At 35.8% G+C, this 14,246-nt stretch overlaps 2 protein-coding genes across 3 annotated transcripts; one reads left to right on the top strand and one right to left on the bottom strand.

Annotated features, from left to right (window-relative positions):
• The first annotated feature begins 340 nt into the window (after window positions 1-340).
• LOC128163790 (UPF0047 protein YjbQ-like) lies at window positions 341-4,698 on the top strand. Of its 2 annotated transcripts, none has more exons than XM_052827453.1 (7): window positions 341-523; window positions 1,624-1,658; window positions 1,832-1,851; window positions 2,621-2,660; window positions 3,080-3,121; window positions 3,420-3,537; window positions 4,345-4,698. In XM_052827453.1, the coding sequence occupies exons 1-7, from the start codon at window positions 376-378 to the stop codon at window positions 4,389-4,391; spliced, it is 450 nt and encodes a 149-aa protein (XP_052683413.1). In that variant the 5' UTR covers window positions 341-375; the 3' UTR covers window positions 4,392-4,698. The 2 variants fall into 2 exon arrangements, with proteins under 2 accessions (XP_052683413.1, XP_052683414.1); XM_052827454.1 differs by having other exon boundaries at window positions 3,420-3,576.
• Window positions 4,699-5,921: 1,223 nt separating this feature from the next.
• On the bottom strand, window positions 5,922-7,904 carry LOC128163789 (ankyrin repeat and SOCS box protein 11-like). The gene is made up of 2 exons (XM_052827452.1): window positions 7,767-7,904; window positions 5,922-7,336 (listed from the first exon to the last, which is right to left on the bottom strand). Exon 2 carries the CDS (start codon window positions 7,092-7,094, stop codon window positions 6,276-6,278), a length of 819 nt encoding a protein of 272 aa, XP_052683412.1. The 5' UTR covers window positions 7,095-7,336; window positions 7,767-7,904; the 3' UTR covers window positions 5,922-6,275.
• Between the last annotated feature and the right edge of the window lie 6,342 nt (window positions 7,905-14,246).

Below are 14,246 nucleotides of genomic sequence, written 5' to 3'. Positions count from 1 at the left end.
GATATCCTTGGCTATTTTCGGTAATTTTACAATGGAAATTTACAAATTTGCATATATTTATTTTCCAGGTGTGTGGGGTAGTCTTAACATGTATGGTACCCCCCCCCCCCCCCCCCCCCCGTTTTTTTTTATATAGATAGTTCTTAAATCAGAGAAAGACTTTACCTTTTCCCTACTTTTTCAAATTTACATGTATATTAATTTATTCATCAACTAAAAGCCTACATTTATTCAGAGACATAAATAATGTTATTTATTTCCCTGATGTATTCCAGTGTCATGTAAAAACATTATTAAGGTTATCCTTTTACTTTCTTCTGTTAGCCTTACCTAAATCAATGTCATTGTCTTCCAGACGTTTGGATATAATCCGAAATGTCTCAGTCGGGAGAAGGCAGCGTGTGGTACCAGAGGGAGATCGCTATTTCTGCCAAGAAGCGAGGATGTCACCTCATCACGGACGATGTCCTCCATCAAGTGCCGGAAATACAGAAGATCAAGATCGGAACCGCCAATGTCCACAGTAAGAAACTCGGAATGTCATATTGTTTACATCTGACTGCTACCAGTATACCCAGGGACGTATATAGTAAATACGTCCCTAGTATACCCGAGTATATCAGCAGATCAGTATATACATACATGCATGTTATAGAGAGAAATCATTGGTATTAATGTGACAGTGTCATGGATATTAAAGTGTAACGGGATGGGAGAAATAATGACGGACCAGAGCGGGATTCGAACCCGGTCTGGTCCGTCATTATTTCTCCCATCCCGTTACATTTGGTGCCGTGACCAACCCCTGGAACTGACAGGTGAACCCCTGCCAGGGGAAGAGCCTGGGGTGATCTTCGGGAACAAAGATCATTTAAGGGGAAGGAATGTGACAGCAAGACCGGTTCGAATACCAGCGCCAGATAGCTCAGTTGGTAGAGCACCGGACTAGAGATTCAGGGGGCCGGGTTCGAATCCTGGTCTGGTCCGTCATTATTTCTCCCATCCCGTTACAAAAGCAACACAGTGTGTGGTATCTACATGTATGTGCTTAGTTTTTTACGATACTATAGGAAAGAGATGGGTAGAGCTAAAATAATTCAACAATTCAAAGAATATATAATATGCTTAGATGCTTAGATGTTTTGAAACGAATCGAGACGTACAGTCCCTGAAATGCTCTAATTTCCTACTTAAATGGTGAGTGAACAGTGAGGACATGCTGAGTGAACACAGAGTGCACTAGCTCTGAGCAAATGGTGAGTGAACAGAATTTGGTGAGCGCTTTTGAACGGGGAGTGAACGCAGAGAATAAACAGCGCTAACACGACAACAAAGTGAACAGTAAATGCACGGTCATTGATATGTGAATGCTTTGTGGTGGCAAGAAGATTGATTTCTTTGGACTGCCCAGGAGTTATCCTCACATTGTATTTACATGTACAATGTGTATAGTGAGCGCATGATGAACACATGATAAATGGGAAAGAAGAATGTTTCAGAGACTGTATTAAATTAGTTCCTGTACTATCGCCCAAGTTGGAGACAGTTACTCTTTATGTATATGTAAGATGAATCACCTTTGAAGTCACTGTATGATTTTTCTTCGTTTTTTTTTTTTTTCAGTTAAACATACTTCAGCAAGCTTGTGTCTAAATGAGGTAGGTACCAGACTTCACCTAATTGACCATGTTGATAAGTGAAGTTTCCAAAACAGTATGTTAACTGTAAAAAGTTTCTAAGACTTGCATATTAAATTGTGGCTATAAAATGTTGCTTTCTTGAAAATGGGAAGACTTTGATTTAATAAATGTTAATTATGCTTTGTTTTCAGAACTGGGACCCAGATGTCAGGTTAGAATGCATGTACATCACAACAAGATCAGTAACTTCACCAGAAATGTGTAGTGTACTGTTGAATCATTAGAATTTGTGGTGGCTCAATTTTTGTGGTACGTAGGCAGCCCTCCCTCGGAATATACATCTTCGACGAAAATAGATTTTGAAAGAGTTATTTTTCTTACTTAAACTGAAAACTGACACATCCATGAAATTAAATCCCGACAAATAAGCAAAAAACCCACAATCCATGAAAATAAGCCCCAACATATTTAATGATTCCACAGTACATGTATATTAATAGATATATGACTTAGTGAAAAATTATGAAACCTGTTTTTCTCTCTCTCTCCCACTCAATCTCTCTCTCATAAATTTGATGAAAAGTTTTCAGAGATATTACCGGCACAGTTGTTTTAATGATTAGATGATTCATCCAATGCATAAACTTTTTTTTATCCCATCCAACGCAGAATGGAAAAGAAATCTTTATTGACGCCATTAATCATGTGAGGTTTTCAAGGCACAAAATACATGTACTGTACATTAATCAATTCAGTTTTACACGTTTTTAACAATTGGCACAGATATTCATAATGACATCATCACAGTGTAATTCACCACTGATGGGAGCTAGGGCTTAGTAAATTTTAATTCTTATGCGTAACTCTCTTTGGTCAAGCAACCACTTTAATGCAATAGTTTGTAAAACCAACTCAATGATTAAAAAAGAATCTGATAAAAGACCTTTCTACTAGTAACCCTTGGTTGATGACTGTTGCAGGGTGGACATGGAGATGATGATGAATAAACTGATTCCTGAGGTAGGTACTCTGTTCATTTTACTTATTTAGAAAATACATGTCACAATTGAGTAAAAGGAGAAACAACTTCAGATTCTTGTGAACATAATCAGCTAAGAGACAAAAAAACCTGAAATTACATTAAAAAGTGGTCAAAACCTGTTTAATGTCATATACATGTGTATTGTTCATGTCAAATAGGTGCAATTATTCTATAGAACAAAAATGACAGCTGACATGAGCATAAATGTAGATTTTGTAGTGGGAAAGGGGGGGGGGGCAGAGAGGCAGAGAATAACAATGAATTTTAAAAAGAAATAACCAATTGTAAAGTGTAATTAAATTTATAAACTTATTCATGATTGAATTCCTTCAAAAAAATTGTCATTCCCTTTTACATTAAGAAAGATTTATGTTTCAATTTTCTGATTTCTTTTCAGAGTACTCCTTTTAAACACAGCTGTGAGGGCCCAGATGATATGGTATGATAACAATCCCTGTTGCATTCTGTTTCTTTGTAACATATGTGACAATAGTCTAGATATTATGCCAGACAAACTAGACTGCAGATACTTTTGGGAAGAGAGAGAGAGAGAGAGAGAGAGAGAGAGAGTCATAATTAGCACGCTTTAAGTTGTGCATTACCGGAAAAGAAAATCCAAGCTTGTGTGCAACCTTTCTGATTAACATCAGTACTTGTTCTGAGAGAGAGAGAGAGAGAGAGAGAGAGTTGAATCCTATGAATGTTACAGATGTTGTAATTTACGTTTACACTTGTAGCCAGCCCATGTGAAGGCGGCCTTCATTGGGACAGGGGTCACTATTCCCATCAGTAACGGAAAGTTCAACCTGGGAACCTGGCAAGGACTGTGGCTGTGTGAACACAGGAACTCTGCAGGTCAGTGAGGGTCAGCTAGTGAACACAGGAACTCTGCAGGTCAGTGAGGGTCAGCTAGTGAACACAGAAACTCCGCAGGTCAGTGAGGGTCAGCTAGTGAACACAGGAACTCCGCAGGTCAGTGAGGGTCAGCTAGTGAACACAGGAACTCCGCAGGTCAGTGAGGGTCAGCTAGTGAACACAGGAACTCCGCAGGTCAGTGAGGGTCAGCTAGTGAACACAGGAACTCCGCAGGTCAGTGAGGGTCAGCTAGTGAACACAGGAACTCCGCAGGTCAGTGAGGGTCAGCTAGTGAACACAGGAACTCCGCAGGTCAGTGAGGGTCAGCTAGTGAACACAGGAACTCCGCAGGTCAGTGAGGGTCAGCTATAATAGTAGGTTGTTTTTACTGGAGGCTTAAAAGAGAATTGAACAATCCTCATATTACTGAGCATAGGTGCGAGTTGAAGTTTAGAATATGAAATCACTTATCTCAGATAATATAGATGCCTAAAGATGCATTAAAAAGAGAGAGGATTCTGGTGGGATAATTCTACACACAATGGTTCTGTACACGGATGCTGCACCAGACTTGTTATAATATCTGTCAAACATATCATTGGTTTTATTGCTCAGTCAATGTAAGTGGAACGTGGTTGCAGGTTCAAATTTAAACTTTTATCTGCTACGTACCAAGCCTTTAGAATTTTATTTTGTAGATGTTTTGTATTAATTTATCAAAATACCGGTATTCTCTCTTCATTTGTTTTCATTACTAAAAAGACAACAGTTGATTTAATTTTTTTTCTCATTTTTTTCATCATCAAGGAAAGAGAACTCTTGTTGTGACAGTGAATGGTTGTCCTCTGCGATGATCTGCCATCAAATGCTGCTGATATTTATAGCTACCGTGGTATCAGTGTGGTTGGACACAGACAGACTTTTTGTAAGGAGTGTTGACACAGGATCTGTGATATTGTTATTGTTCAATGTTTGTGGTATCAGGACGGAGTTGAATATAAAATCTATATCTCAGGTTTTAGTTCTTTAAAGCACAGTTAAATAGTTGATAGTATTATCTGCCTAATCTAAGAGTTTAGCACACAAAAAATCTCAATACCAGTAAATATTTTTGTTTTGTTGTATTGACTGAGTGTACAATAAAATAGTACGTTGAAGGAATTATGTCTTATATTGGAGGTTCAGAGGTTTACCTAAATGAGATTGTACAAAGTCTGTTTATTTATGAGAAAAGATAAAGTTGCCAGCCAATTTTATTCAGAATATATATAACAAGTGTAAATAACTTTATACTCAGTGTAACCTACCTTCATGTAATCATAAATTCACATCATTTAATTGTATCATATTGATCTAATAATTTATGTTTACATCCCAGTATTAAATGGGGTCATTGTATTGTATAGTTGATCTAATTATAAGTCCACATCCTACCAATGAGGACATTAGGTTATTCACCAATGTTCCATTTACGTCATCAAGAATGCACAGTTTGTGTAAACATAGCTGTTACAGAACATGTGTTTGTATATATGTAAATAAATACAATACACACAGTAAATTTTATAAAAATACATATATCTGTGAAGCATAGTACTAAGCAAATACACCATTCTCATGCCTTGTATTTGTCACAAATTAATTAACATGATTACAGTGGTCAACTAATCTTATGCAAATTTCAAGATATGATTTGTTAAGGTATTAAACTATCATTTAGTAAAGAAAAAATTCCACATATTTGTTGGGCTATTTTGCTAAATCTTTATATTTAGTGCTCTTTTTCTTAAAGAGATTAATACAGTCTAAAAATGGCCACAATCATCAAGCTCTTAATTCCTAAACCATATTTATCCTTCAGTTAATGTCAGTAAAAAGTCACATTAAAAAAGTAATACAGTGTCAAAATATGTAAATACTGTCATAAATTCTGCCAACATAAATCACATCTAAATAATATATATCAATTTCCTGCAAGTAAAAACAATCCTATATATACCATTTTATATATTACAAGGTATAAAAACAGGTTAAAATCAGTATCTACATGTAAGATTAAATACATGTACATGTAACTTTCCAGACTGAAATGGATTTAATGTGTGCTATATATCTCTGATGTATTTCTACAACATAATGCCTTTTTTGCAGACATGGATGATTAAAATTCTGTATGTCACAGTCCTAGCTTCTCTGTACATATAACAGTCAACAAATCAACAAAATAAAACAGTCCACTCGTCATTAATCAACCAACATAATGGATAAAATACTTTAATAAGTGATACTGGGGGTTCAATTTGTGGATTAAGTTAGATTCACTGTTTCAATGATACGTAAAAAATTGAGGAAAATGGTCTGTAGCATATACCTAGTACAGGAACACATCTTCTGAAATATAATGAACAATTAAATTTGTAAACAAATTCAAGGACAACAATAAAATCCACAAAAACATATAGACTGGTATGTCAGTCAAACCAGTGCTTTATAAGGACATTTTTTTTAAAGGTCATAAACAATAAGACTTTCATGTACTTATAAAATAAGGAAGCTCTATCTCAAAGAATTAAAAAGTAACATTTCATCGACAAGAACAATCTGTAAAATGATTTTGTGTAACTGACTCTTGACACACTTTGACTATAAGTATTATCATTTTTCAGTTGTAACTGACACTTGACACACTTTGACTACCGGTATAAGTATTGTCATCATTCAGTTCAATAATTTTAGCATTACATGGATTCATTGATTTTATCGAGTTCTGAGATTTCGATGAACGATTTTAACGGTCGTGGTAGAGTGAGCTCCCTAAGTTTCTGTAGGAAGTGAGGTCTGAGCAGCTGGCGTATACAGACACGGCACTGCTGCTGTAAGTATACGGGCCGGACCTCTATGTTGAGGGTGTCCTCCACAGTCTTGTAGTACTGAGTGATGGTATAGGAGTGGTAGACGGCCGGGTTGTTGAATCGTGCCCCAGCCAGCAGCAGCATCTTGGTGATCTCCAGATCCTCCTGTATGAGGGCCAGGGTGAGCGGGGTGGTGCTCAGTCCATTGACCCAACCAGACAGCTCCACATTACAGTTGTGTTTGATCAGCAGCGCAGCGCAAGACGGCTGACTCTTCTGCACCGCGTGGAGGAGCGGTGTTTTGAACATGCGGTCCTGTACGTCCGGCTGGGCCCCGGCCTCCAGCAGTAGACTTGTGAACGCCACATGGCCCCTGATCACCGCAGCATGTAGCGCTGTCTGGCGGTACCTAGCAGATGCGTGATTGATGTGGCTCCCAGCCTGCAAAAGAATCTGTAAAACCTCTGGGTTTGAGGAGAACATGGCCGCCCAGATAAGGGGAGTGAACCCTCCCCACACCTCCCCGTTCACATCGGCCCCAGCTCTTAACAGGTGGTCCAGGATCTTCACATTATCATAGCGACTCGCCCAGCAGAGGGCGGAGTCCATCATTGATTGGTCACAGCCAATCATCAGCAGGCTCAGGACCCGCCCCTCGTCACCTGCGTGAACCGCCTCCAGCAGATCAATGTGATTGCTGCTCATTGTCACTCAAGGTTAACTCCCCTTGAACTGAGTTTCTTTGTTAATTAATTTTACACTTATCACATGTATCAATTGATTTCATGATGGTTCTTCAGGTTTGTTCTTGTCATTTGTAATCTTCCAGAGTCACAGTGTCCTACACACATACATCACATGAATATTGTCTTCATATCTCCTGTCAGATTTGTACCAGTCATCAATGATCAAATGCTCTAGAAAAAAATGGTCTGCCACTCTCCTCTCTGTGAAAAATAAAATGTTGTTAGATAGATAAAAACTACATGAACATGTACAAACAGGGACGTATAATTCGGAAAAATCACTGTCTAGTCACTCTCTCTCTCTCTCTCTCTCTCTCTCTCTCTCTCTCTCTCATTTTGTCATGCATTAGTGACCAGAAGGTAAACAAACTGACATCATATAATGCGTGCTTATAATTATAACGCTAATTTTTAAATCTGTGTGTAATGTTATGTGTATAAATATATGTCGTAAGTGCAATGTCAATTCTCTCTACATCAATACAAATTCTGACAATCAAAGATTTAAGATTATTTGAACTGAATCACAAACGGGGGCTTGATGATGCAATCATGCATATTAAGTATGTCTTTATCATCATTTGTCAAGAAAAAATGAACAAAAATATGTAAAATGTTCCAAGATACATACATCATAAGTTTGATTATTTATCCTGTAAAACAACAAAATGTCAAAACAGCATCGTATGTTAGAGTCCTATATGAAGTTTCTACGTCGTAAATCTCCTCAGGAACTGACGGAATCGTCTGATCGCAATGTTTTGTAAACATGCAAGCGTCTAAGTGAATGAGACTGTGGACCTGGGGTATGACTAAATACCGTGGTATTGCTTTCTCTGTTCTGAAACCCCCCTTGAATACTATGCTGGAGGAACTTATTCGCCGAAATGGAGCGTGTCCCGATTTTTTTATCTATTGAGCGATTTCATTCATTTTGAAAAATGTATAATTTGCGTGTCTTACTAAATGGGTATCAGGAGAAAACGTACCCAGGAGAAAACGTACCCAATCTCTAGGGTACGTTTTCTCCTGGAGGAAACGTACCCGGGTACGTTTTCTCCAAGAGAAAACGTACCCTATGAAAATCATAATTATACTACTTGATAGTTTTTAATACTTTTAAATACTATTTTCATAATAAATATACAGAAATGTAAGAGTCTTATAGATACATGTATATGAATTTAATACTTTATAATTTTAAACATTAAAGGGGTTGGACATATTAAATAATTTTTAAATGCTACTTTTATGCATATTTAAATGCATAGATGTATAGAAATATATTCATTTTATGAATAATATCTTTATAATAATTGTAGCAACTTTTATTTTAGTACGAAATAATTACCTGTCATAAAGTGTTTATCAGTCTACTTCTTCTAAATATCCATTTTCTCAATGCGAGATCCTCTGATTTTAATTATAGTGATAACTAGAGCAAAGCTCGTTGCAAAGCAACGAGTGGGTTTTCCGCTAATGTCGAAAGCAACGCTAGAAGTACGTCTAAGAAGCAGGGTTCTTAATCTAGAAACAAAGAAACCCAAGTACAAAATGATAAAAAAAATCGAATGATTCTTGGTACAACTTAACATGATCCGAATGTTTTTAAGTACGACTTAACCAAAAACCCTTAACCATTTCAAGAACGACTTAACAAAAAAAAAACAATGTGTTTAAGTACGACTTAACAAATTTGACTTCATTTTAGGTACAAGTTTACTTTACCTTGAACTAACATCTTTTTTCTTAACCCAGAATGCAAAATTAAAATTTATGTAAAAAATCAATTTTGTTTAAAACATAATTCTGAGCAACTTTTCCTCTTCACTGCTTTTCAAAAGGTTGACCTTTCGTACTGTGTGCTCGTTGCGTCATTAATTGTCAGAAACTTATCGATGTAAAGTTTACTTTACTGTACTTCTGTGAATATTTTCTATGTAAAATTACTATGAACCAGACAACATTGAAATGGTGAACATTTCAAAGGGCCCCGCTTATGTTATTTCAGAGAATTCTGCTTTGACCTTTACCTATAACTTGAAATTTTTCCAGCTGGCATAGAACTTTTAATTCAATTTCATTCCCCCTAACATACATGCATTTTTGTTCAATCTGACCAAGATTAAGCATATTTGGAAAATAATCTACTATTTAAAACTAATTTTAAAAAGATCTGCTATGACCTTCACATTGACAGACTTGGTTCAAGGTCACTGCACGCCATTAACCAATAAACTCTGTAAAGGTAAAATATTAGCCAAATAGGGGCTAAAAGGAGAGTATATCTATGCTCTTAAAATATGGATTTTTGTGTGATCTGATATGACCTTGACTCTTCATCTACAAATATCATTCGAGGTCATTGCATATATTTTGAACAAAGGCATCATGTGGGTGAAGTATGAGGCTGAATGGAGCAAAGGGAGAGAAGATATACTCCGGACAAGGATTTTTAAAAATATAATTCTGGTATGACCTTCACAGTTTCTTTTCACTGAAAATAGGTTCAAGGTCACTACACACCCTTTCACCCTTTACTCAAAAGCTCTGCTTATGTGAAGTCTGAGCCAAATAGGGGTTAGTAGAAATTATATATGCTCTCAAAAAAGGATTTTTGCATGATCCGATATGATCTTCACCCGTTACCTAGAAATTTCATGCAAGTTCACTGCACATTGTTTAACCATAGAGACACTCTGTGAGTATTAGCCAGATTGGACCAAAGGGAAAAAAGATATGCCCCAGACAAGGATTTTATATATATAATTCTGCTATGACCTTAACCTTATACCTAAAAACATGGTTCAAGGTCACTGCACATCCTTCAACCAAAGGAACCCTGTGGATGAGGTATGAGCCAGATTGGGCCAAGGGGAGAGAAGCTATGCTCCTGTCAAGCCATCTCGGATGGACAGACGGACAAATTGATCACTAGAAGGCGCCCGCATAAACATGCCTTTTTATCTAATTTAAAATAGTATCCATGCTATCTGCCCATGGTGAATAGTCATCAAAACCATTCATCAGCAGAATTTGATTTCCCTCCTTTTTAAGGTGGTATGGGACATCTGTCGATATTAATGTGGATTAAAGTACTATATAATTGAAAACTTTCACCGGTTTAGAATTTTCAAATTTTACAATATTTAACCAAAAAATAGCTTTTAAAAATATTTGAAAAGGTAAAAATTGTAAAAACCCCAGCGGGATTCGAACTCATGACTTACAGGTTCCTAGTAAACCCTCTAACCCACTGTGCTAAAGAGTTAGGTGACCATTTTTGAAAAGAAACTACATGTACTTATATAATTACACTTTATTTTATTGTTTATTTCGATAAACAATACGTCACAACATGGAAGTGTCCCATATCACCTTAAACTCGGAACACCTATGACCTAATAAGATCGCCGCATTAAATACAAAGTTTGATTTAACTCTACTTTGTTTATCATCAAGAAATTCTGCATCCCTGACAAATAAAGTTTTCTGTATAATGAAATACCAATTAACTGACTATTCGGACAATAGCAAGTTTATTGTCCCATTCCACAGCAACTATTTCCCTTGGCTTTGCCTCATTAAATAGTTGCTGTCTTGGGGGACAATAAACTTGCTATTGTCCTCATACCCAGTAAATACTAAATAGGCATATAATATCCCATCCACCTACATTTCATGTTAATATATAACCTCCCGTTTGTAACCTTCAATTTCACTGTAAAGTCAACATATCTGTCATAGCCGCAAGTTTCACAGTTTATTTCTGCTTCTCATGTACTTAAAATTAGGGGCCTTAATATTGCTTACCAATTCCAACAAGAGACATCCCTCTAACTATTGATAATCATCAAAATTCATTTCATGAATCTACGCAACAATGATAAACCTTCAAGTACAGTCACTCTCAATTTTACAAAAATATTGACGGTACTTTATCCGAAACTGTTCCTTGTATCTTTAACTTAGTACACTAACATTTTTATGAAAAGACAGTTTGTCTTAGAATAAGAAAGCTAATGCAATTCTGAGAAAAAGAATACCACATATTGCCAATTCCATTGAAGTTTAATAAAAATATGGCCATTTAAGTGAACCCACCATTTCCAATTTCCTTTAGTAAACACAGATTTACAGGGTTCTCCATAGTAAAACATCTTTACCTGACCTTTTAGAGCTTTTGTTCAACCACCTTTAAAAAGAAACCTTATTCAATACAACATATGCCTACATGATATAATCATGATAAAAGCTTCACATCACTTAGAAATACCCTTACATGTATACCCCCCACCCCCCAATCTTTTGATTTTCATAAAAAGTCATGGTTTGAAATGTTTTACCTAATTTTATGAAACGTGTGGCAATTTCCTTGAGTCATTTCTCACACATATTTGAAAACAATCATCAATGATTCTAAAATTTGATCTTTATTTGTTTATTGTATGATTTGTACCATTTTAATTAACAAATAGACAGCTGTCCTGCTTGTGATTTCTTGTTTTCATGAAAAAAGTAAGCTAACAATCATATTTAGTGAATATCTAATCTATTCTGATTTCTAGTCTTCTTCTAACCATGCTAAAACAGTAAGTTACAACCTACAAGTTAGACATCTGCCTTAAATTAGAATTAAATTCAAACACACCCAGGTAGCTGGAGACAGAGTTGATTTCAATGAAAAATGTTCAAATTTGACATGTTTTTCTACTTTTTTATGCATATATACCTTAGAAAGGTAGAAATAGGTTGTTTCTTGTTCATTTCAAAAGTAATTATCATAGCAGATGTTATTTCAAAGTCAAATGTACATTTACATATCCTACATGTAATCTTAATGCAGACAATTAAATAGGGGGGGGGGGTTCAATTATGTAAACACATCTAAATATCTTTATGAAATAAAAAATAAAGGAAACATAATTGTATACTTTTATTGAAAAACAAATTTTCACAGCAATTATGAATTTCTTTAAACAGCCTTAATTTTGTTTTCATAATTTCTTATCAAACACAAACCACAACATGGCATGATGCTTTCTTCAAGTTCTATTATTGTTCATGCATTATCGGATTTAATTTAAATTACCGGTAAACAGTCTGTAGAACACAAGGAATATGCATGTGGATAGAGGTGACAGGTTAATCTCAGGAGCTGACCCACAAGAATCAACAGGTACCGGTAAAAGCCATGTGGTAACAAGAGTCTGTTTTGAGCGGAAATAAATAAAAAAAATAATTAGCTGTGTTTACACACATGTACTAGTAATAGCTGTGTTTACATTAACATATGCATAGTATTTCTGTAAAAAATACACTGACCATGCAGTGTAATAAGTATGACATATCCCAATACATGACATAACATTAAGGCAGTACAAGATCAAAAATTTGCATATCAAGTCATAATATAATATTAAAAAATTTTCATAGGTATAAACACTTATCAAATTGAGAAAGAGAGAGAGTTTGAGAGAGAGAGAGAGAGAGAGTTTATTACCGTACTTGTAGTGCAACAGTCAATATTTCAATTCGTAAATTACAAATGAATATTACCCACCGAACAGCGTCAAAGTACATGTACTGGTATTAGCTTCTGGTATACCATTTTTTATCAATTCTACTGTGTTTTTTTTTTTGGCAAATAAATTTAGCGAGGGTTTTTGTTTATTTTCTTATAAATTACATGTTTTAAAAACAATACTACGTGTAATAAGCATAAAACATGTAAGAGTAAACTTAATGAAGAATTTTTAATAGATTATTTTTCAAAGAATGTGGTACATTACATGTATGTCAATCTTTATAAAACTAGCGTATATTTCGTGCGCCATAAATTGCAAGTTTTTTGTAAATATCATTTACTTGCACGATAGGTATATATGGTCTAACCAAAATTTTCTTCATAAAGCTACAGCTGTATGTACCACATATATGTTTTGTCACAAGTATACATTTTAAAAAAAAATACCCAAATTCCAACAGTTTAAATAAACTCAACTCATTCTCTGATAAGTTCATTGTGTTTTGTGCGTGCATATCTTATTTGTCTGCTGCAACAGCAGCCAATCAGCGGTAAGCTGAATCCACAAAAAGAAAGTTTGTGTTTTAGGGGCGGGTAAATTGTTTATGCGACACTGTCAAGAAAACCACACCAAATAATAACAAGAAACATAAATATTCACTTAAATGTATTCTGTTGTAAAGTAAAGGTTTTTACATGTAACACTTATTGCATCTTGCAAAACATGTGATGACCTTAATCATCTGTCATATATCTGATATACATGTATATGTAAAATATGGGAGAAATAACGACGGAACAAAGTGGGATTCAAACCTGGCCCTCTGAATCTCTAGTCAAGTGCTCTACCAACTGAGCTACATGTATCTGGCACCGGTATTCAAACCAGTCTGACCGTCACATTCCTCCCCCTTAAATGATCTTCACCCTCGAAGATCATCCCTGGCAGGATCGAGTTAACCTGTTAGTTCCAGGGGTTGGTCACAACACCAATATTGTAACAGGATGGGAGAAATAATGAAGGACCAAACCGGGATTTGAACCTGGGCCCCCTGAAACTCTAGTCAGGTGCTCTACCAACTGAGCTATCTGGCACTGGTATTCAAACCGGTCTGATCGTCACATATATAAAGAATTATTTTAAACAATGTTGTTCAATAAAAAATAACACTCGCAACCTTCAGTTTTTGTCTGTAATTAATCAATATTGGCGTGCGATCAGCTCTCGCCGAGTACCATTTCTCACCAGTGCATTGTTACGTCATTTTATCAACACATAAAATTATATACGAAAATATGATGTAACAGTGCACCAGCGAGAAATGGTCCTCGGCGAGAACTGCTCGCACGCCAGTACTGCCAGTAGTCAGATTAAAAAAAGAGAATAAAAAATTACATTTAAAACATTAACAAGGACAATTTAAGTACACATCATAACTGCTAAACAAGAAAAATTATGTGAACTGGTAGAATGGTAGGCATAGTTCTAACTTGTAACCTACATGTACAAGTACATGTACCGGGTACCCGTTGGTCTGCTAAACCTCTTTAATGATACAATGATCGGCATCATAAAGATATTAA

The sequence above is a fragment of the Crassostrea angulata genome, chromosome 9 (assembly GCF_025612915.1).
Source record: "Crassostrea angulata isolate pt1a10 chromosome 9, ASM2561291v2, whole genome shotgun sequence".
NCBI lineage: Eukaryota > Metazoa > Mollusca > Bivalvia > Ostreida > Ostreidae > Magallana > Magallana angulata.
The sequence above is the reverse complement of the archived record's forward strand: the minus strand, read 5'-3'. Positions and strand labels throughout refer to the sequence as shown.